Source organism: Aythya ferina (assembly GCF_964211825.1).
Source record: "Aythya ferina genome assembly, chromosome: 5".
Taxonomy (NCBI): Eukaryota; Metazoa; Chordata; class Aves; order Anseriformes; family Anatidae; genus Aythya; species Aythya ferina.
This window is the reverse complement of record NC_140301.1, coordinates 30,461,361-30,485,463: the sequence shown is the minus strand read 5'-3', so window position 1 is coordinate 30,485,463 and position 24,103 is coordinate 30,461,361. Positions and strand designations below refer to the sequence as shown.

General features: G+C 44.5%; 1 protein-coding gene across 1 annotated transcript; it reads left to right on the top strand.

The window, feature by feature from the left end:
• Positions 1-437: 437 nt before the first annotated feature.
• Positions 438-23,708, top strand: ZFYVE1 (zinc finger FYVE-type containing 1). The gene is made up of 12 exons (XM_084521364.1): positions 438-710; positions 966-1,825; positions 11,214-11,718; positions 13,583-13,797; positions 15,934-16,040; positions 16,999-17,107; positions 17,675-17,772; positions 17,889-18,006; positions 18,364-18,534; positions 19,486-19,666; positions 20,174-20,287; positions 21,367-23,708. Exons 2-12 carry the CDS (start codon positions 1,328-1,330, stop codon positions 21,597-21,599), a joined length of 2,349 nt encoding a protein of 782 aa, XP_084377490.1. The 5' UTR covers positions 438-710; positions 966-1,327; the 3' UTR covers positions 21,600-23,708.
• The last annotated feature ends 395 nt before the right edge of the window (positions 23,709-24,103 follow it).

Below are 24,103 nucleotides of genomic sequence, written 5' to 3'. Positions count from 1 at the left end.
GAAATGGCCCCTCGGTGGCTTTTCAAGAAGTAGAAGGACGAGAGCTTCGCTCTGAGAGAAATGGCAAGGATGCAAGAGCTTCGCTTGGGTTTTATCCCTCGCACACCTGCTGGGCGCTATTTCCACCCTGCTGGGACTCCCACTGCCTAGGAGAGCCACCAGCTGGGGGTGGAGAACGAAAATAAGGCAAAAAAAAAAAAAAACAGAAATATTTATTTACGTTTTATTTATTTATTTATATTTTTTAGACAGGAAAAGGCGCTGAACCCGCCCCCCCCCCCCCACCAGGCCGCCCCCAAGATGTCGGTCCCCCGCGGACTCCACCTCCCAGCGGGCCCCGCGGCGAGGTAGCGCACCGCGCACCCCCCCCCCCCACCGCGGACTACAACTCCCGGCGTTCCTTTGGCCCCGCCCGCCGCCGCCGCCGCCTTCCCGGCTCCGCGGTCAGCAAATACCCCCGGGGCGCACAGCTGGGCCCGGCCGGCGGCGGCGGCAGCGGGCGGCGGAGCGGCCCCGGCCCGGCCCGGTCGGGCCCTGCGGGAGGAGAACCGGGCTCAGCCGGCCGCACAGGCGGGGCGGGGCGGAGCGGAGCGGGGCTGAGGGAGCAGCAGCGGCCGAGCCCTGAGTCACCGGTGCCGGCGGCAGGGAGGGGGCGGCCGCCGGCCTGGGCGCGGAGCCGGGCCCGGGGCCGCCTTTGTTGCGCCGCTGAGGTGGGTGCGGGGGGACGGGGGGGAAACGGGGGGACGGGGACGGGGCCGGCTTCACCCGGGGGAGCCCCTGAGGGAGCGCCCCGCGTGTAAACACCGCGGGCACCGAGGGAGGAGCCTGGCCGCGGAGTGCGAGCGGAGAATTTTCTAGTATTGACACAATCCCGTGAGTGTGTGTGTTTGTGTGTCTGTGTTTGTGTTTGTGGTGCCTCTCTGCCTGCTGCGGTACCGACTGTCTCTGTCTGTGCCCCGCTTTAGGAAAACAACGCGCCCTGAGCTGCTGAGGTACGCCAGGCTGGTTGCTTCTCACCACCGAAGGCACAGCGCACGGCTGAGCGCAGGAGGAATGGATGCTGGCATTCGGGTATAACGATAAGCAGAACCAGACACATCGCTTAAGCTTATGAGACAGAAGGAAAACTTCACCTGTGGCAAGCAAGGTGCTGTCAGCCTGTAAACTTTACAGAGACATCTATTAATTATTTAAATTTAAGTACGGACAGAGCTCCTGTTGTGTTTCTTTCTCCTGTGAAAAATACTAAATTTACAGCCAACTTTTACACGTATCATTAGTAAAGCACAAGCAGAGGGGAAAAACGCTGCTTTAAAGAAATCTGAAGATGAGCGCCCACACACAAACTGCAGAGAAAGGGCAAAACACGACACTCCTGTGCCAGGAAAGCTATGTTTGCAGTGGGACAGATGAAGCAATCTTTGAGTGTGACGAGTGCAGGAGCCTACAGTGCCAGCGCTGCGAGGAAGAGCTGCATCAGCCAGAAAGGTTACGGAACCATGAACGGACCCGTATAAAACCTGGCCATGTCCCTTACTGTGACTCCTGCAAAGGTGCCAATGGGAATATAATGCACGCCAGCATGACGGGGTCGAGACAGATAGCGGCGGTGAGGTGCCAGGTGTGTAAAATCAACCTCTGCGTGGAGTGCCAGAAGAGAACACATGCTGGGGGGAACAGGAGGAAGCACCCTGTCACCGTGTACCATGCTGGCAAAGCCCAAGAGCAGGAAGAGGAGGAGGGGATGGATGAGGAGACCAAGAGAAGGAAGATGACAGAGAAAGTTGTGAGTTTCCTCTTGGTGGATGAGACTGAGGAGATTCAGGTAAGAGCTGCTGTGGCCTGTTTGACAGGTGAGATCTTCAGTTCTGCCTTAGTTTAACATGTTACTGGGATGCATGGTTGATTCTTGAAGTGTAACTGACAGCAACAAATTGAGAACAGGGGTTCCTGGCCCTAAATGAGTATCTTGGGCAAAGAAGACACAGTGCCTAAGGCTGGCCTTGCTCACCAGTTCCTCAAAGGGCAAGTTCGCTAAGACCTTTTGTGTGGTAAGAGCCTACTTTCAGTGGCTTGGTAAGTGAAGCTGGTGAAGGAATGGACTGTACTGAGACACGCACAACTAAGATAAGAGCTTGGTGTACGGGATGCTGATCATTCCTGAACAAAACTGAACCGAGAGGATTGCAGGAGGTATCCTGCAATGGGAGTGCTGGCTGCCAGTCTCCTACCGTATGACCAGGAGTGGGCACTGTACCAAGCAGTGCTAATGGGAAAACTGAAGCCCCCTGATACCCTCCTTCACCACCAGTAAATCCGTATGATTTTTAGGAACAGGATAAAGTGGAAATAAGGGGTTTGTGAGGAAAATCACAACTGTGTGCCATCCAGGTCCTACAGACACCGTGGTTAAGCAGTGTTGCTAGTCACAGATACTGTTCTATGTCAGCCTTTTACACAAAGAGGGGGAGATTGGCCATCAATTTGGGACAGGTTTGCTGGTAATGATTTAAATATTCATTGGCAGTCTCTCAGGAACAGCCTCTCAGACTTGATTTTAGAGTCTAGCATGCAGTATGTGCATTTATTTAACTTTTCTGTTGGCCTTTATATTTGGTAAGCATAAGCACTTCACAAATGTAAAAATATTCTGTGCATACAAAAGCAGCAACATGTGAAAGTCACAAGGCAGATTAGTTATCCAACTAAAAACTTGGTTTCATCTTTGGGCTTCCAGTTTGCAGCTCTCATGTTTAGCCTTGCTCAGGAGATACTGAAAGAAAATGTAGTCATCTGATGGCTCAATATCTGGTTGCCCTAATTTGACATATTCATGCTGCTGGTGGTAAAAAGATGTGTACGGAGGCAAAAGGGGAGAAAGGATGATAGTGACTGTGAACTATCATCACAGTTTCAGGTGTGGTAGCAGTCCTAAATTTGTATGCTTCCCCTCAGCACGTGTTGCCATATAATGCATGGCAGATACAGCTATTGCTGTAAGATGCAGGCTCTTCAGTAATCTTCACCCGGCCACTAGAGCAAGCTCTGAAGTGTTTCAGAACATGGCTGTCCTAGAAAGTTCCTCACAAGCTGTGCCTGGGTGTGTTTGTACTGTTTTAAGTTATTTTTATCCTCCAGAATCTGTAAGCCTTGCTGGGGCAGACTTTTGGCTGCCTCTTGCGAGCAAGTGCATTACTATTTCAATATCATGGGCGATAAAGCCAGCTTCCTTATTGGGACTGCAACGGTCCTTTATCAGATCATAACAATTTGATCTGAACACGGTTGGAAAAGCTCTCTGAAAATGATCTTTCCTCTTACTGGGATCTTGAGTCAAGAGCTCTTCCATCTCAAGTGATTTTCTCTTCCTCATAGCTGACTGCTTGCCTGACAACTCACAGCCAGTCTCAGAGCAGTCTGAGAGTTTTCAATTACAGGATGTTCTGGCAGCTGAAACTTTGAGTTCTTGCTATTATGGTGATATTTCTGCTAGTGAGCACGAGAACCTTTATTTAGAGAGCGTTGTCAGATCATGAGCTCTCAAGACATGTTCTGTAGCATCTTTTGCCCTTGATAATACTGAACAGACAATGCAGGTATAAGAAAGATTTTAAGTCTTTTGTGCTCATCATTAGCAAGATGATTTCTGATTACTTAAGAAGAAATCTTTAGTTCCTTATTTAAACCAACTAATTGTCCAAAAAAAAATACCAAAGCAGTAATAACCTGAAATGTGAAGATTCAGAGTTTGAGAGTGTGTGGTTTTCTAAGCTTGAGCAGCCAGGAGAAGGCTTGATCAGAGTTAGAGAGTGCAGCTGTCCTCAGGTGTCTGATTTTTGACCTTTGGAACTTGAAGATTGTTATCTTGGTTAGGAAAGCAGAGAGAAAACTGCTGATTTGCTCTCAGCAGCACATTTGGCCCTACCAACGTTAAATGCTAGTCCTACAAAATTGGGCAGAACAGGTTATGCTCCTGAACAAATGGGATGGATCAAGATGCTTGCTAATGTATACAGGCTTACTAACATCTGACCTGGCAGTAGGTCAGATGTTCGTAAGTATATGACAATAAGATGGGAATATGGGACAAAGACTTTTTTTTTTTTTTTTTTTTTTTGTTATGCTGTGGAAATTGGAGTTGCTCGGCTCAGGTGGTTGTGTCCCATCTCATCATTCCCTTTGGCTTCCAGGAGCTGGTGGTTCTGAAGCTGGAGGATATTTATAGTGTGTAAGCAACAGCAGCTGGCTTCAAATCCAGAAGCAGTGTAGCTTCATCCATAAGGAGCTGGGCCTCAGCAAACTAGTTGAGCTGAGAGGTGTTGATTCTTAGCTTGGGCTCAGCACTGCACTGTTAGAGCTGTGATAATTCTGAGATCTTCCTAATTGTCTTTGTGCCATGTTGCACAGATGCGCTGGCCTGCTCAGAGCTAGCTTGGAGCTTTTTGCCCTTTGCAGACATAGCCATAAGCTGAAAAAGCTGAGGACTTCTTAGGCTTGTGTCAGATTTGCTTAGAGTTGGGAAAGGTCCCATCTTAAGCCACCAGTTGTACAGCAGTTGTTTGTAGAGAACTGACAGTAGCTTAAGCTCATCCCTGTGAAATGCAGGCTTCTCTGTGACTTCCTCATCACAGCACTTTATCTGAACACCTCAGAAAGACGTTATCTCAGTAAAAAAAAAAAAAAAAAATGCTGCTAAAGGTAAGATCCAAGCTCACTGCAAGGCTGTGGAAGAAGCAGAGAGGTGGTTCCTCAGGGAGGTCCAACTGCTGCTGTCTCACCCGCCACACAGCGTGGCGTCTTGTGACTTAGTCCCCAGCCATCCAGACCTACTCCACAGATTTTTTTTTCCTTCACTTCCTCCAGGACTGAAAAAAATAAAACATCTTGCTGGTGTTTTACAAACTGACATCACTTGCAGTTTAGGCCCCATTCTACGTCCCTTTTCTCAGGCTGTGTTACAGTTTTACGTTTTTTCTTTGCACAATATTAAACTTTTTGCCTTGTCTATCACCTATCTGAAGCTGAAACTTCAAATTGTTCTTGATAACAGCAGCATTTGTTTGTTAATTGGTTTTGATATATTCAGTCTTACTTGCTTATCTCTACTCAGGGTGATGTTGCAGGGATTATTTCCTCAGCCAATTGCTCTGGTCTTGTCACTGCTGTTGTTAGTCTTCCACATCTCTTCTTTGCCATGGTAGGCCAAAACCCAGCACTGTGTCTTCTTTTCTTATGTATGTAAATCCCCCAGCTGAATCTCCTGATCTTGTTCTGAGAAGGTGTCACCTTTCCTTTCCTACCTCAAACCTGCTGAATTTCCAAAGCAGCACTGTTGTGCTATCACCAGTGCTTCCCCTTGCATGTGTGAGGCGCTTCTCATAGGAACTTAGAGAACAGTTCATTGGTCTCATTAAAACTCTCCTTTACTCCTGGATCTGTTAAGAAAAACACACCAATGAACACACGACAAGGGTTGGGATAGTTGATTCGGGTCCTGATACTCTTGAATTTTTCCACTCGTCTGTGTCTGCCTTTGCATTTTGATGTACTTAATGTTTATTCAGTTGGTGAAGCAGCAGCCATCTTGCTTGGTTGTTACACAACCTTTGCAGCGGAGTGGAGAGTTACCCATCAGCTGTGCGGTGACCTCTATTTGCTGTTACTTCTGAGGCAGGGGAGAAATGCTTAACGAGGCATCACAATTCGATATTGTTATCTTGGGGACCAGATGTTGAGGGTTTCACAGGATCAGAACTCCGCTTTAGTGGCATCAGTGGCTTCCATGATAACGCTTTGTCCAAAGCTGTAGTTGAGGACTTAGCACACAGAATCTATGCAAGGGGAGGAAGTCTTTCATTTACCCCAGCAGACGGGGAAAATGCTTGATAGTTACAAGGCTGTCTTTGAGATCACTGATATTTGACCAGAAACAATCCCTGTCACAAGAAATCATCCATTCTCTGCATTTCAAAGAAAAATAAAAACAAACTGACTTTGTAGCCTGTCTTATCATGGAGGCAGGAAGAAAATAAGGTCAGCAGGGTTAGACACTTGAAGGATTATTAGTTGTTCCCCTCAGCCAGTACTGAGCAGGATCTATATTCTGCTCTGCAGTCAGCCAGGATGGCTGAAAATGACCCACTGCCTTTACTGAAACGCAGAGCAGTTGATGCAATAAGCAGCCTCTAACAGTGTAACAGCCTGCATGTCCTCCTCTGTCACCTCTTTTTAAAAGTTCTATGCACAGAATGGTAACTCTTCAGGACCGGTAGCTGCTTTGCTTTTGTCATTTCTGTAAGCCTGATGAAAGTGCTGTGGTTTTCTCTTTATTACCTGCTGACTTGAGCTTGGCCCAAGTCTAGGGATGAGAGAAGGGAGAGTCACTAGGAATGCTTTTTCTAATTAAATATTTCTTGTGGGTCAATGCTAGCTAATGTATGTCTTCTAAGAGAAGATCACAATCTCTTAAATTTCATTACTTGCCTCTGTAGTTTAAAAAAAAAAAAAAAAGCATTTGTCTAACAGACTATTAGTTTCTGTGACACTCTTGCTTGACTTGCTGTTGGGAGAATGTTTTTGTTTTGTGCCTTTTTTACTGCCTCCTGTGAATTTCTTGGGATTTTATTCTGTATCCCTGTAGCCTGAAGAGTTGCAGCTGATATATTTTCTATGGGTATAAAGGAGGAAGAAGAAATGCTGAAACATCCAAGGTTTTTTTAGGTCAGTGTGGTCTGTTGGATCAGAGTTTGTAATTTCTGCCCCTGATTCCTGTTGCTGTGCTATTGATGAGTTTTCCTCCTTTTTGTGCTTCAGAGAGGTTTTCTTGCCAAAGTACTTTGCTGCCTTATACTCCAGGACTATTTTTTCTTACTACTTAGCTAGTTTTGAGTATTCTTCCCACCTTACTCTGTTACCAATTTTGCAGTTACCTCTCCTACAATTCAGTGCACTGGTTTTCTGTCCTCAGAATAAAGTAGCAGGACAAGTATACTTGTGTTTACCTTGAAGTCTCTGTTAGTTTTGAGATCTTGAAAAAGGAAGAGGGGAAAATTCTTCAGCTAGCAAAGAAGTTAGGGAGGTGTTTAGTCTTCAGCAATTTCATTGAGCTTGGTTGTCATCTCCAAGGGTGGATTATCTGCTAATAAAAATACTTCAGTCAGTATTGTCTCTTGGGTTAGGAAGGGCTCACAGTAGATTACCTCCCATCCACCTGTGCTGTGTTCCACCCCTTTCAGGGTATTCTGCCCTATAGCCTTTGACATAGGGTCTATCCCCCTAGCTAGGGTTGATAAACAGGATTTAACTCTTATCTCTTTGTCTCCTTCAGGAAAGAGTTTTCTAAATGATAGACGCGGCCTTCACCTGTGGGCAGCCCCTGCCCTTTGCTGCAGGGACCTCTTCCAGCCTGAATTAGTCTAGGATCGTACTGGAAACAGGGTTTGAATCGAGATAGTCTAAGGCACTTCTTGTGCCTCTACTGATGTGACGGGTTTCATAGGAGTTTTCCTTCCCTACAGGGAGCCATCCAGTGCTTTTTCTCACTTGGTAGCAAGAAGCATTTGGGAATATCAGCAAAGGTTTCTCCTGGAGCAAAAGTGGGTTGTTTCCAGCAGCTTTTTTAATAGCCTATCACACCTGAGTTTCTGGGATAAGCCAGCTGTGCTCCTTTGCCTTCCCTTGGAGTTATGGCTGTGTACAGTGGCTGTGTACATTGTGATACAAAACATCAGATACTGTGGTGTTCTGGTTGTCAGACAAGTCTAGTGACTCATATGTTTAATGATTAATATAATGATATATTTATTTCTTGATTGCAGAAAATGTATTTTTGTTATTAAAAACACTCTGTTAAAATTAGCTTAAGCAAAGAGTAAGATTTCAAAATACACCAACAAAAGTACCACCATAACTCACAGTGACGGTGTAACACTAACAAATGAAAGCACTGAGGGATCCTATGCCACGCACTCTGTGTTTTTGTTTTCAGCTGTTGTGTCATCATGGCACAGCTCTAGCTTTGTGCACTGCTTCCATGAATGCTAGCCAGCCTTCAAGGCTTCGTGGATAGTCTTAAAAGAAGAAAACTGTGGTTAAAAAATGTCTGATTCACTTAATGTGTTTGTTTTGCCTGGAGGCAAAGTTAAAGTTGTATGAGTACAGCTCATTGGAAACTCCTTTCTATTTTATGGGTTTTGTTTCTAAGCTTTAAATGTTATTGTTTGAATAACGTTGTTTCCAAGAAATTCATAGGCAGGAATGTCATTTTTATCAGTTCTCGTTTCCAGACTTTTCCTAAACAATTCTACTTTTATTATGGCTTGGATCTAGGTAACTTGTTCTGTTAGGAGTGATACATTTCAGAGTAAGAGTGATGAGGAGGCTGGACATCCACATGCATTCCAGAGCTGTGTGGTATGAGGTTTTTGTGTCCTCTTCAGAGAGGACTCCAGCTGTAAAGCTTTTAGTTCTTCCTGCTGAAAGCCTCCACCTCCAGTTCAGTTCAACTCAGGTGGTGTGACTGACTGTATGGAGGGTGCATGACCACTGCTAACAGAAACGTAGCTGAAACTGGAAAATGAATCGAGGCAGGATTCTAACCTGTGATGGAGAAAAATTATTCTTTCTAGAAGGAAGTCTTTTTCTAAGATCCATAACACAAGTGTCATTGAGTCTCTGATACTAGAAATGACAAAATACTTCTGGCGAATAAACGAGGAGCTGGAGAGAGATGTCTCTTAGGGAAGATGTACAAAGTTTTCAGTCTTAATCATCACTGCTACATGATTTAAGGAAAGTTTCATATCTACTCTTTGCAGTTCATGTCAGATGTGGAGCTCTTGGGCAGCACAGGAGTGTACATGGCAAAATGTGAATCCTTGGTGTGTACAGCAGAAGGTGGTACCAAACAAACTGCTGTAGAGATGGGGGGAAGAAGCAGGACATGAACCCCGAATGGTTTAGTGCTTCAGCATGCTCCAGCTTCGCTTCAGCACACTCCCAGCCTGTCTTTAATTGTTTTTAAATGTCTTAAATAAACTTGGTTGGTTGAAGTTTATTTGGCCACTGATAGAGGGGTTGTTGTGGATGGTTCTTTGTGTGTCATCCCTGTGCTCAGCAGTAATTGAAGATAAATGCACAAGAGCAAGGACCTCATGAGATACCAGCATCCTCAACAAAAGGAAGGTTTGTCAACCTGGGAAGCTCAGCATGGGACAATTTCAGTGGAATTTGTATGATCTGACTCCTTTTTCTCACTGGGGGGAATGCACTGCAGAGCTACCCTTATCCCTGTGTTCCCTACTGTCATTTGTATCTTATGCCAATACCAACTCAACCCCTTGCAGATGCTGTCTCAAAGTGATACCAGAATATCAACCAGTGCTGCTTAAACAACCTTACTTATTAGCTGCCCTGCCTACACTTGAGCAACTGTTTGATACTTCCTTGCACTGTCAAGAGAGTGAATAACTGGAGTGAGTGGGTCTGATCAGGCACTTACTCTGGCAAAGAATCTGCTGCTGCCCTTATGGTAAGAAGTTTGAGAGGCAGTAGAATAAAGAAAAAAATCTGGAGAAAAAATCATATTCCTTTGTGTTTACATATGTGCAACATTATGTAATCAGTGGCTGCTTTTAACAGCTATCCCATGAACCAAGAACTTGCTTTCATCTCCAGAGGTGCTAAATGAGACTGAGTCTGTCATCTGAACCACCTTCCTGACAACAAACTGCTAATCACAGCCACCAGAAAGGCAGACCCTTTCTTGTGCACATAGGTCTTGAGAGTGTCTTGATGGTCTCCCACAAACGATTCTGTTGAAAGCATTCTGATTTCTGTATTTCCTGTTTTTCTCCGCATTGTGAGGCTGCCTTGAATGCTTTGAGCCAGCGAGTAGGTGCTGCAGCCCTGCAGTCCCAGCCTTTCTTTCTGAGCGCTGTTCCCAACCACAGTCCAGTGTGCTGGCTGTTTATTTGCCTTCCAAGTCTGGAGGCTGCTGCTAGATATGACGAGGGCGAGTGAGACTGGATGAGCCTTAAACTAATTTACTGATCTAAGAATAAACTTGTTCGAAGAAATCATTTGCTACCCCGTGGCCTCTCTGGATCTTGTATCCTGAGACCTGCCAGCAGTGCTTTCTGAGGAGCAGAGGGCGAATAGCCAAGCTGCCTCTAGCCACCAAGAGGGGAAGGAAGCCCCCTTCCTTTTGGCTGCAGGGATTCTGCAACGAGGGGATCACGGTGGAGGGAGTGGATTGAATTATTCTCAAGAAGTGTCTGTCCTGTTTTTCTCTGTCACATAATGTGTGGGGTGAAAACTCGCTGGGAGACAGAACACCAAGTGATAAGCAACTGTAACCAGAAGCATGAAACCTTTGATAGCCAAGGCTGCATTCTGCAAGGAAAGCAAGATAGGCCCTCGTGCAGAGCCCTACCCTGTTGCACTGCTTGGTATCTGTTCCCTGTTGCTCTCTGATCCAAACAGAAAATGCCCTGTTCTCTACCCTAAATAGCACGGTGCTTGTCACTTAATCTATGTGAAGCCAAAGAAAGGTGATCTGCTGAGGTCTGTCTACTGTCTTTTGGCTGTACATTTGTTTTTGGGGGAGGAGGAGTTTTTGTTGTTGTGTGTGTTGTGTTTTATGTTCTTTAAATGAAAGCACGATACAGTAAATTATGAAATGCATCATTGAGGTTGTTGTGGCACTTCTGTCAAAGACAGTTTTGACCTTCTTCAGTCACCGGTACTCAGACTCTGTGCATGATGAAGTCAAGGTGACAAAAGCACTCACCTGTTTTGCGCTTGAGTTCAGAGACTTGCCAGGGAGACCGGTGCTACCGAGAGTGTCTGCCATGCTGCAAGTAGCTTTTTTGGCAGACATAGGAGAAAGGTTTTGCTCTCTTCTCTAAAAGGGATTGCTTCTGGGAATTGGGTAACATTATAGAAGAGGTTTCACTGGACAGATAATCGCAGTGAGGCATCACTTCCAGAATGGCTACGTGATGGACCAGCCTGCATCCCATTGATGTGTATGTGTCACAAAGCTGCTTTCTAATATTTTGCTTTGGACTTCTTGGTGCTTCAGATTTTGTATGAAGTTTTTGAACAGGAAGTTATTGCTCTCATTAATCTTATGACTCCTAAAGCCAGCTGTGTTCTGAGTTGTCTACTCCAATTGCATTGTTATAATATTATGTTTTTTCCTTTTTCTCAAGGTAAGGAATGAGGAAGAATTTATCAAGAAACTGGACTGCAGTCCTGACCAGCATCTAAAGGTGGTGTCCATCTTTGGGAACACGGGGGATGGCAAGTCTCACACCCTTAACCACACTTTCTTCTATGGCCGGGAAGTCTTCAAGACGTCTCCAGCACAAGAGTCCTGCACAGTCGGAGTCTGGGCAGCGTACGACCCTGTGCGCAAAGTGGTGGTGATCGACACAGAGGGCCTCCTGGGGGCCACTGTGAACCTCAGCCAGAGAACGCGGCTGCTGCTGAAGGTCCTGGCCATCTCTGACCTCGTCATCTACCGTACTCGTGCTGACAGGCTCCACAACGATCTCTTCAAATTCCTTGGTGATGCCTCGGAAGCTTATTTAAAACATTTCACTAAGGAACTAAAAGCTACGACAGCTCGATGCGGCCTAGATGTTCCTCTGTCAACTTTGGGTCCAGGTGTCATCATCTTCCATGAGACTGTGTACACCAAGCTACTGGGCTCTGGTAAGTAGGCAGTAAAAACTGCTCACTGCTGTGTAACTGCTGTCTGCAGGTTATCAGGCTGCGCTGAATGTTCAGTGCTCCTTGCTATTGTGTAAAAGATGTGGTTTGAGTTTTGCTCGTGCTTGTCCCAGTCTGTGAGCCAGGCTGTGGAAGGAGCAGAGCATTCCCTGATGGTGGCCTGACTATTCTAGATGAGCTGGAATGATCCTCTTAGCCAGCTGAGCGGTGGCACTGAGTGGTCACCATGGGAGTTGTGCCAGCCACAGGGAGGGTATGGATGATACAGCAGATGAAGGTGAAAACTGAGACACCCTGGGATTTTGGCAGGGGTATAGAGAGTCCTGTTGCAAAAGAGAGAGGGGGGAGGAGGCGAGAAGCAAAGCAAAACAAACAAAAAACAGAAACAGAATATATGTAGGAAATAGGAAGAGCAAGAACAGTGAAATTAATGAACATCAATACTCACAGTACCCTCAACCAACTCTTCTGAGTTCTGTGGACCAAGATTGTTCTGAGGCGGGTGTGAGGTTGGGTCTGAGACTGGTGGCACAGGGCTGATGCTGCTTTTCTCTGCAGCCACGTTTGAAGCAAACAAAGCAGCAGGCCTGGCACAGTATTATTCCCATCGCTTTCAGTGTTCTTTACCAACGCTTTTAACTTGGCTCACGTCGTACTGGATTATGCGTATTTAAATTGTGTGGTTTATTTGCACATCTGAGTGAAAGGCACTGTCCTATGGAAGTCAAGGCAAATTTTGGTTTTGACTATACAGGATGTAAATTTCTTTCCTGGCCCTGTTTTTTCCATGCTTCAAAAGGCACGGTGAAACCTTCCTTCATTCTGTCTGATTCTTTGATGAGCAAAAGCCCTAATGAATGGACTACAATGCATAAGGCTCAGTCCTGCCCTCTGTAATGCCACAGTAGCACCCTGCTGGCCCATATTTTCATTCTTGCCTTCCTAATGGGTGAGATCTTGAGCTAGTAGAATGTGGCATTCTTTATGCTGATTATTAGAGTGCCTTCTTAATTACTTTCAACTTACCTGCCATGGCAGTTCCTTTTCTTCCATAGCAGTTTGCTGATCAGCAATGGGGAGTTTTCTGTAGCTGTTGAAATTTGCTATTTCAGCAAGTCAGACTGTGACCCACAATGATACTGGCACCTGCGTTCAAAGTCAGGGTCGTAAAAAAATCTGTTTTATGATCCCTCCTGATCATAGTATGAATAGCAAAGAAACCTTTTAGCACGTGGATTTGCATCAGGTTGCCATCATCCATCTTAGGAGGTAATGGCGAGATGAGAGTGTATTTGTGTAGTTTCAGGGCAGGGAAAAAGAGAGGCCTGTGTTATTCTAAAATGTGCATGAAATTCTGAAATGTACGTGGCCAGTTGAAGTGCTTCACTTTGTACAAGGGGCTGATAGACTCGGTCTTCCTTGCTACAGAGCTGGCGTGCAGAATAAACAGCCCATGTAAGGTTTGTGTCCTCCACTTATCAGGTGCTAGGAGTAACTATACCAAGTTCTGGTCTGGTGAGAGGAGCTAGCTAGCGTGTTGACGTGGAGTTGCCTTATGTTATAAATTGTTTTTGTATTTCCAAACCTAGATGTTTCCAGCTTTACCTGTGGATTTGCAGTCTCTACAAAGCTTGGTGTTAGGATCTAAATCTACATATCAAAAAAACACAGATTGATTTTGGAAGAAGTTTTTCTTTCCTGGCTTGTGAAATATGATAGCTGCATTTCAGATGTATTAGAAGAATTAAGAAAACTAGCACAGAGTGGCATATGAAAGCAGTGTGCAATTTAAATATTATTTTAAACCATCAGTTGTTTATATACTTCCTGATACTCTTACATACAGATCATCCTTCAGAGGTTCCTGAGAAGCTCATTCAGGATCGCTTTCGGAAGCTAAGCTGTTTTCCTGAGGCTTTCAGCTCAATTCACTACAAGGGAACAAGGACATACAATCCTCCAACAGATTTCTCTGGACTTCGGCGAGCTGTGGAGCAGCAGCTGGAGAACAATACAACTCGGTCACCTAGACAGCCTGGGGTTATCTACAAAGCACTCAAGGTAAGTCCTCTGGTTTGGAGATCAGTTCGGTACAATCTGTATTTGTATCGCTGTTGCTAGTAACTGTCAGTCTGGCTAATTAAGCTGGAGCAAGTGAACCAGTGACACAGAATTGCAGATATATGGAAATCAAGCAAGTTTGGGCAAAGACAATGATTTTGTGTAACAACTAGGTAGCTTGGATAATTTTTACTTTTAAAAAAGCAGACCAAAAAAAACCAGATTGCAAGGTCTAGAAAAGTTGAAGAGCAAAACAGATTTAAAAAAAAAAAAAGTGAGTTGGGAAGAAACTGGGGAAGAAAATGTAACTAATGCTGTGAGTGGTGAGCACTTGATGAGGGATTTACAAACAGGAGGCCCCTCGGTACAAGGGGAGGGACTGCAAAAGACTTGGAGGGAGTTAATGGTTGGCAAACCTGGCACTGAGCATAGTGTAGCCAAAGGGCTATGTGGTGAAAAGGAGGAAAGATGTGTTGGTAGCTAGGGAACCAGATGGGACCAAGCCAAAGGATGTATCATTTGAGAGGTGCAGCATCAGATCAGAAGGCTGATGAAAAGGAATTGGTGGAGAGAGCAGCTGGTGATTTGTATTTTATTTTATTTTTTTAAAGATTACCTCGCCAGAATGTCAGAGGGATTTTCAGGTCTTAAAAAATTGCAGTCCATCCTCTGAGTTTCTACACATTGCTTACCACTACCTGATTAGCAGCATGTTTTCATTGGCCTGGAAAAACATCTGCCTCACCATGGGAGCGGGAAGCAGGGGCGTATTTGCAGAAGGTGGCAGTGCTAGCAGTCTTTCCTGATGTTGGTCACAGCCACTGGAACAGAGGACTCCAGCTGCTCTGTATTTGGGGTAACTGAAGCCCAGAAGAAAGTGTCGGGGTAGTGGGTACACCGTTCCTTGCTCTGGGAGCAGACAGGCAGCATGGAAGAAATAGCTGGAGTGGTTAATTCAGGTTTAATTTCCACACATTTACCACAATAATCAAGTAGGGAAGTTTCAGATACAGCTATCACTCTATGTCAGCTCACGTCCAGTAGGGTGGTTGCTGTGTTCAGATCACTACTGAATGCAAACTAACGTTTTAGCTTCTCTTGCTGGGGACTTAAGGCTTGCTAGGCATCTCTGTCTATCCCTTGTGGCTTCTGAATCCATTGGCCAGTATCAGTCAAGCTTGAAAGATACCTTAAAGATAATTTCCTTGAAGCTCTGTGAAATCACATTTGTTTGTAGAGGTCTTAGCTGAGAGAAGCTGTGGTGAGAGAGATCTGTATGTGTGTGCATACACACTGTCAATCCCTGTCAGACAGCAGAGATGTTTCCTCCCCCTGCCTATCCTGGAAGGGAAAAGGGAAGAGTAGCCAGAAAGGTAGTAATTATAGTTCATTCAACTGCAGGAAGAGATTCAGATAGACTTCATGCCTTCAAAGATCTCCATCAAAAAAAAAAGTGCTTTGTTTCAGTGGTTACCAATCTACTTGTTTTTACCGTAACACCCACAAGAACTGAAAAAGTGTGCCAGGGTTAAGGGTTGGATTTATCTAAGAATGGATGCTCCCAGGAAAGGGAACAAAACCCGTTGTCTCAGGCTTGCAGTTTCACCAGCCTAGAGAAGAACAATCATTCACACAGCCAGAGGAACACTCGGCAGCTCTTCCTGAATGACGGGCAAAGAATGTGTCCTTGTGTACTGTGTGAAATGGCTCTTCAACTCCTAGAGGCTTCCAGAATACAACCCCCTCTTAGCTAAGGAGGCAATGGACACGAACTGAAACACAGGGTTTCATCTGAACATCAGGAAACCTCACCTTTTCTGTGTGAGGGTGACCAAGCACAGGTTGCCTAAAGAGATTCAACCACCCATTTCTGCTGTAAAATTCAAGGTAGGGGCAGGAGGAGAGGAGAAAAGTATCTTACAAACATTCAGATCATTTCTGTACAAGTGCAAGATTGTCTGTCTTGCTTAACTTCTAATCTTTGTCTTGGTTTCCAGGTTTGCAAGACACCATTTGTTAGCTGTGCGCCCTCTTTCTGCCTCTGGTTCCAGAAGAGGAGCCCATGCTTTTGCTTGGAAAAGCTTTCATAAAATGTCTGCGTTGCTCTCAGTTCATTGATACTTTTCTGTTTCCCAGGCTCTAAGTGACCGGTTTAGTGGGGAGATCCCTGATGACCAGATGGCTCACAGCTCTTTCTTTCCAGATGAATATTTCACATGTTCCTCTGTGTGCCTCAGTTGTGGGTAAGTGGATGAGAAATGTACCCTCATCCTTCTCGAAGTTAGTGCTGTTCTGGTCTACAGCAGTAAAACAAAGTTTTTGTGATGTCTTGACACCTGGCATCTATCATCAGGTAGTGCTTCCAGGCAGAGTTTTTTTGAAATTAGACTCCTATGTGGAATTGGATGGCTGTTATTGTCATGTCCCAGCTAGATACGTGGCCTTTGCCTACTCTATTTTTGTGTACTGCTGTGAATCTGTTTTGCCCATATCCTTTCCCTGGATGGCTCATGAATAACTTGGCTGAGACTTGCAGACAGAGGTAGAAGAAGGGAATGTCTAAGGAAATCCCCTGAAGCCTTGTATGATGATATCTACCTGCTGTTTTTATTACATGAACAATGCTAAAGCACACGTTATGGGCCTGGACTGTGCCCTGTGGCTAATTCCAAGAGTACCCCAGGTTTGATTAGAGCTTGGTTTGTAGCTCTGTGGGAAGAGCACAGAGATTGAGCCTGCAAGTGCTCTGAGTCTGTAAAGTACTCCAACAGCAGGATGCTAGGGCTGATTATGCTTCTGCAAACGTTCTCTCCCAAATACGCTGTAGTGCTATGTTCACACTCTTTCGTGTTCGTTAGAAAATTCCTACCAGCTTCTTGTACTGGCTGCACTGTTAACGCTGTTCTGGCAAATTTCCAAGCTCGGTTAGTCCTACTTAAAATTTTCTGTGAAATTTAAATTGGCTACAGTGATCACTTCCTACGCTGAGTTGTTTTGTAGTGCTGCTTTGTGCTATGAAACAGCTGCTACGACTCTTTCCAAAGAGCCTGCCTTTGAGTAATAGGTGACATCATTGCTTTATGTACAGTTGTTGGGGTTAGAACGCCTACACAAAGGCAAGATAGTAATATAAATGAACTCTTAGTGACATCTGTCCCGTATCTAACAGTACCAGCTCACGGCTTGCTTTTGCATACTCAGGTGTGGCTGTAAGAAGAGCATGAATCATGCGAAGGAAGGAGTCCCGCATGAATCCAAAAGTCGATGCAGATACTCTCACCAGTATGATAACAGAGTCTATACTTGTAAGGTGAGTAGAGACACACAAGGACAAGATCTGAAGAATGAAGAAAGGAAAGGATGGCCCAATGAATGAGGAACATCACAGGCATGTGCCTGTTTTGTTGCTTTTTTTCAAATGGGAGAGGTGCTCTGGCCTTTGCAAGAAAAATTAATCCCTGTTGAACTTATATTTTTTGATTGGAGATGCCCTCTCCACTATGTGCTGTGTGTCGCTGGCTAAATTGTGAGCTCAGCTGCTCTAAACTTGGCTGATGTTGACTTTCTACATGCTGGATGCAGTTACTCTCTGTAATTGCCTGTGCCTATTGCTTGATGTTAGCTGATTTTTCTATGGAGTGTATGCAGGAGATAGGAACATTTTCAGCCCCTGTCATGGTATTCAGTATGGTAGAAATATTTACCAGATGTAATTATTGGTAGTGGTTTCTTTATTTGGTTTTGTTGAGTGGCTTTTTGCTGTGGAGACCACTGTATGCCAATTGCATGCTTTATGTCACCAAACAGCTGCGAGACCTGGAGCCTGAGATTCTGAAGAATGTGTTTTTAATTGATCCTTTCTGTTATTATAATATAGGCCTGTTACGAACGAGGGATGGAGGTCAGCGTGGTGCCAAAAACCTCTGCTTCCACTGACTCCCCTTGGCTGGGCCTTGCCAAATATGCTTGGTCAGGGTGAGTACTGCAGCTACGACCTTTGTTCTGCTCTCTGTTGCTTCTACTCCACCTAGTGTTCTGGACTTTCAGCATCTCGCTGAGGCAAGCTGTCTTCCTTTAATCCTCTCTTGCAGATATGTGATTGAGTGCCCCAACTGTGGGGTGGTGTACCGCAGCCGACAGTACTGGTTTGGCAACCAGGATCCTGTGAACACTGTGGTGAGGACAGAAATTGAGCATGTCTGGCCAGGGGTAAGTCTGGTTGCTGGATAGTCCTTGTGTATGTGCGCATCCACACAAGCGTGTCAATTATTCGAGACACTGATGGAGAAAATGGGTTGACTATGATTCGAGCAGGTCCCCTGTCTGCTGTTTAAAAGAACTTTTGCAAGGGCTTTTGGTCATCTTTTGGCTTTTTTAAACCGGCAATTCAGCCATTTCATGAAATCTCTGTGTGAATATTACATCACTGAAAGCTACCCTTGTGTTTCAAAGTAGGGCTGGTGAAATTTAGCAGTTTAACAAGGAGCAGTAGGGTCGCAGAGCAATCTGCTTTTGAAAAATCAGATTTTCCTGTTTTTATTCTCAAATGAATGAAATTTGTTTCAGACCGATGGATTTCTGAAAGACAACAACAATGCAGCCCAGCGTTTGTTGGATGGCATGAATTTCATGGCACAATCAGTATCTGAACTTAGCCTGGGACCCACAAAAGCTGTGACCTCCTGGTTGACGGACCAGATCGCCCCAGCTTACTGGAGACCCAACTCTCAGATCCTGGTAAATAGCAGCTACTGTACTTCCGTACTGTAGAGAAAAGCTTTGCATAGCTAAAAATCTTTCCTCACCCTTTAAGTAATATAGGATTTTGCAGATTTTAAATGCTTGTTTTATTGCAGCAAGCCCTTCTCCTACAATTTTGACAGAACTGAATGGTTTTCAGCTTTTCCCATTCTTGACTTAGAATAAGAATGAACAGACTGCCCAGCCCTGCCAAATAGACTGTTCCCTCCCTACTTCTTGTTACCTCTTTTCCCAGCAGTATCACCACTGAAAATCCTGGCTTGCATGAACTTGCTCTTAGAAGCGATGAATCTACATCTTAAGTCTGGTTTCTGTGGTTGATAGTAGTATTTTTACAGGTGCAGAGATTTAACTCTGGTTTCATACCAGACACCAAAATCTGGACCCAACAGTTGAACTAGAAAGGAATTCCGTATGTCTTGGCAGAAACAGATACCTCTTCAGGGAAAGCAGCCTTCTGAAATCTTAAACCCCACCAAGACCAAATACCCACCATTCAGTCCTGCATGATGTGGCTGTAATTATTGGTGATTGGGACTGAAGGGATCACAGCAATCTATTGGCTTAACCCCTGTGTTTGTGTATAGTTATATACAGAATCACAGAATTTCTAGGTTGGAAGAGACCTCAAGATCATCGAGTCCAACCTCTGACCTAACGCTAACAGTCCCCACTAAACCATATCCCTAAGCTCTACATCTAAACGTCTTTTGAAGACTTCCAGGGATGAATATATATACACACCTACCTGAGTCACTTCCTTGGGGTGAAGGTATGGGGGTGGTATCACCCTAGTCTCAGGTGTAACTGTAGTTTTCATAATCTCAGTCTGAGTGATGCCAACCTGGAATTCTGCTCTGTTTTTCTGCTATGAGACCATTAAGGAAGATTAAGCTAACAGTTTTCTTTCTATGTTGTCCTGATCAGAGTTGTAATAAGTGCAACACGCCTTTTAAAGATAATGACACTAAACATCACTGCCGGGCCTGTGGAGAGGGCTTCTGTGATGGCTGTTCTTCCAAGACCCGTCCTGTGCCTGAGCGAGGCTGGGGACCAGCACCAGTGCGTGTGTGTGACGACTGCTATGAAAACAGGGGCATCCAGTTAGGTAATTTCGAGTTGACTGTGACAGAATTATTTCTGGGTAGTAGTCTTGAGTCTTTGTCCTTGGCTCGTGGGTGTAGACAGCAATGATCAAGTTGGGCTTTGGTTTAGAGGTGTTTGAGGTGTTTTTTGTTTTTTTTGCTAGTGAAGCTCAAGAGCTCGATATTTTTTGTCAGGAAGATTGCAATGAGCTAGCAGATATCTGACTCCCTGATAGGATTATTTTCTAATTGGGTCTCTACTTTCTTTTCCCAACGCCTGTTGGTGGTGTGGAGCTGGCATCAGAGCAGGGATACTGCTGTTGCAGCAACCTCTGTTTTGTCCTTTATTTCTGAAATGAAGTGAAAACCCTGCAATTGAAGACTGGGGATGTGGGAGATAGAGGCTGAGGAGAGGTCCCAATCTGTCTTTTGAGTTTGCTGCTTTTGGGTTTTTGCTGATGCAAAAGAATAAATTTGGCAGAAATTGTACTGGAAATAGGTGCTGAGTCCTTAACTCTTGTGTCATGCAGATGTGGCTGAGCTGCCTTCAGATGAAGAAGGGGGGACGCTTATTGCCAGGAAGGTGGGGGAAGCCGTACAGAACACTCTTGGAGCAGTGGTGACAGCCATGGACATTCCCTTAGGTGAGCTGTGCTCTCTTTTGATGGATTTGTCTAGAGGTATTTTTGATTTCACAGGGCAAAACTTCTGACTGAACTTCAAGAGGTTGTATGACGAGACCGTCAGCTCCACTATGATGCCACCATTGGTTGAGAGTTGTAGAGCCCCCCGCAGCTGATGTTTCCTCTTGATTTTCAGCATGCTATTTTTGCACTCCATATTTTCTACCTGTTCCTCAAACTTGTGTGCACCAAACTGCAAGTGGTTCATGCTGCCCTGATGCATCACCTCAGTGACCTACCAGCTGAAGTTCCCTAAGGACTGGCCGATTAGAAAGCATTTTGTCAGGCTTGGTTTTCTCCCAGAGATGCTGAGTGCATTTGTGTATGTTCGTGGAGACTGCTTGCACTTGGTACTTCTGCAAGGAAGAGCTGAGAATTTGAAGCTGTCCAAGTTGGTTTTGATGGAAAATGATCAGTAATGTTATCTTTCATGGTGAGATTAGTACAGGGAAAGGTTGCTGCTCTTTCATGTGCTGGGTAGCAGTTCAGGTATGTCAGCAAACGCTTTGCATCTGAATCTTCTGTTGTTGGAGCTGAACTCCTCATTGCTCAGATTGTTGTTTTGTTGCTTTGCCTGCAGTGTGTCCCACCATCACCTCTGTGGGCTGTTTGTTGCACAACTCAATGGAAGGAAGAATAAATTTCTTCCTCAGTTCAGTGTTTCTGAATATGTGGCTTGGTGACTGTTTTCTTGGCCACAGCTGAAACTGAAGGTAGCAAAGAGCAACTGTCTCATCATACTCACCTTCTGGAAGAGTATGAGTAAGAGAAGATGCCACAATGTAAGGAAAAACAATCTGTTCCTTTGAAGAGAGGCAGAATGCGGGAGAAAGCCATTACCCATTTCATCCATTCTGTCTGTCTGTTACGCTGAAGTATTGTCAGAAGGTTGTCTTCCCCTCAATGGCAGTGTTACGGCTTGCTGCGTGTGAGGCCTTCCACCTTTGGAGGAACTTTGAAGGAATGTAGACGTTCTTGACATGCTCGTTTTCACAAATTTTCTTCATCTTTCTCCCCCTGCCCCATCACTTCCCCCATAGGTCTGGTAAAAGATGCTGCCCGACCTGCATACTGGGTGCCAGACCATGAAATCCTGCACTGCCACAACTGCCGGAAGGAATTCAGCATCAAGCTCTCCAAACACCACTGTCGGGCCTGTGGCCAGGGATTCTGTGACGAGTGCTCACATGACCGCAGAGCGGTTCCTTCTCGTGGATGGGATCACCCAGTCCGAGTTTGCTTTAACTGCAATAAAAAGCCTGGTGACCTTTAACCCCAGGCTCTTCTCCAAATCTTTGCAATTCCTTATATTCTCAGGGTTACAAATGAAAATATCTGGTCTCCCTTTCACCTCTTAACCTGTTGCAGCCAGAGTGCATGTTTCCAGTTTCTGGCCTCCTCTCGTGTTATATCCATCTTGGAACGCTGGGAATGAGCTTAAGTTCAGCCTTTAGGTTTTAATTTCAAATTAACTGGAGAAGGGAGGGAACTCCCTTGTAAATGAGTGAACCAAAATCCAGTGTATTTTATTCCAATTTAAGTACATATATATATCTATATATATATCTATGTATAATTCAGTATATTAAGAATGCAGGTGGCTAGTGAAGCATTGAGTATTCCTAGTTCAAATGATGGATAGTGTTGTTCTTTGCTATGTTGGATCAGACTTATGGCCTTCTAATTCTTCTTTTGGAATGTCTCGCTCATCATGATGTCCTGTGAGGAAGGTTTGGACTCTGTGCTGCCAGGAAACCACAGGCCTCTCCAGTGTTGGTTATACGAATTACACCTGGGAATTCGAGCAGCCCTACATCTGGAGGTGCCATACTTCTGGCCGTGGAAGATTAAACTCAGATTCTTTAGCAAGTTTGTTTGAACTGTCATATGAACAGTGGTCTTGCAGTGCAAGAGGTATTAAGTTGAAATAATCCCCTGGGAGAGACCAGTAGAGTTTTTAAAGGTAAAGCAAATCATGGCACAAGGCAAAGCATTCCGAGTTTGCCATTTCAAGTTCAATACCAGATCAAAAGGTAACAACAGGGTCTTCATCTCCCTGGCAATGTTCTCATGTACTCAGGTTTTTTTCAGCTTCCTTTGCCAGCTTGTTGCAATTAAAAGTTTTGTCCAGAGCAGAACAAGAGGACAAGTTATGTAGGCAATTCTGTGATAAGTTTGAGTTGCTTGGGTTGTGATGAATTTTCTTTTCTCCCACTTTTTAAGCGATCCCTGAGTGTATGGAGCCTCTGTGTTCTCAGACATGGTTGCGTAGAAACTGCACAGATATGACGTATCTTTTCTTTTTTTCTAATAATAAGAATTTTCAAATCCACCTGGAAAATGGGAACCTTTCTTCTTTGCTCCTAGCAACTGGCATTCACTGGACTTCATCCTTTTATTAAAGGACTGCATTGAATTCATTGATTTATTTTTTTTTTATTATCAAAACCACCACTTAACCTAACTAATACTGCCTTGTACTGTGGACTTGTGGTTCCAGTTGTAAGAAGAGACCATTGTGGATTGAACTGCCTAAAATTCTCCCTTGTTGGCGTACATAGACAAGAATTCTTCCACAACAGGAGGCTTGTCTCCTCTTGGAGTTTGATGCAATGTCCTGGAACTGTGGTATTTTTTTCCCCAGCTTATTAAATGTGCTCTTGTGTAGATGAGTGCCCAAGACCCTGTTTTAGGACTGTATTATTAAATTAACTACTATAAAAGACTTTATCTTCTGAGCAAGTGTACCGACTTTTTCCTTGTATCATGTAGATCTCACTTGGTTTCTGAAAGACCACACAAAGCGATTGCCCCTTCACAACTACATCCAGCCTGCACACGGAAGCAGACTTGGAAGACATTCCAGGATACCTTCTGTTCTGGCCGAGCTTGCTGGGGACTATCTCATGTTTTTATACGCAAAGTCTGCCATAAACTGACAGTTGCCCAAGGGTGGGCATGGGCAGGTAGAAATTTTCTCTGAAAAGACGTTCTGCACATCCAGCATAATTCTGTGCTTCAAAGTCTTTTTATTTTTTTAACAGGTGAGCAACGTGTCCTTGGTTTGTAGGCTGTGCCCTGTGTGCTGTTAATGCATGAGGCTTTACTACCATGTTAATGCACAAAGAAGACAGCCATGACATTCCTTGTATAAAATCTTTGGCATCTGTTTAAGCACCTTGTCTGACTTTTTCCTTGTCACAGACATATTTACAACCAAGTCTAAGTGAAAATATTGTCTAAACATTTTTAGTGTATATGCTGCCTTAGTAATTTAGCAGCCTGTTGGTATGCAGAGTCCACTCTTGATTGATTATCCTGGAGCTGATTCTTTTATGCTGTTGCTCGATAAAACAAAATCTTATTTTGTGCTTAACCTGCAGCAGGCTTGGTGTTACTTTTTCCAGACAATGTTGAGAGGATTATGTGGGTTCTTTGTTTCCCAGAATGAGGGAAAAAATTATCTCTGAGGCTTAAATTCACTGCCATTTTCTGTAGACAAGAGCTTTTCCTTATTCTGCTTGTATTGGGTGCTGTGAGTACACTAAGCATAGAATATGGGTATTGAATGGATTAGTTAAGAGGGATAGCTGCACGGTTTTGCGGAGCGCAGTGCTACCTGATGTTGACGTGTTAAGGTTATCAGGATTTTATCTGGGAAAAAAAGGCTCTAAACAATGTCTTTGGATAGAAAGCACAGGAAACTTAAATAAAGGAAATAGAAATCCGGGGGAGGAATTCACTAAAGCAATTAACAGGGCAACATCTTGTGTTCAG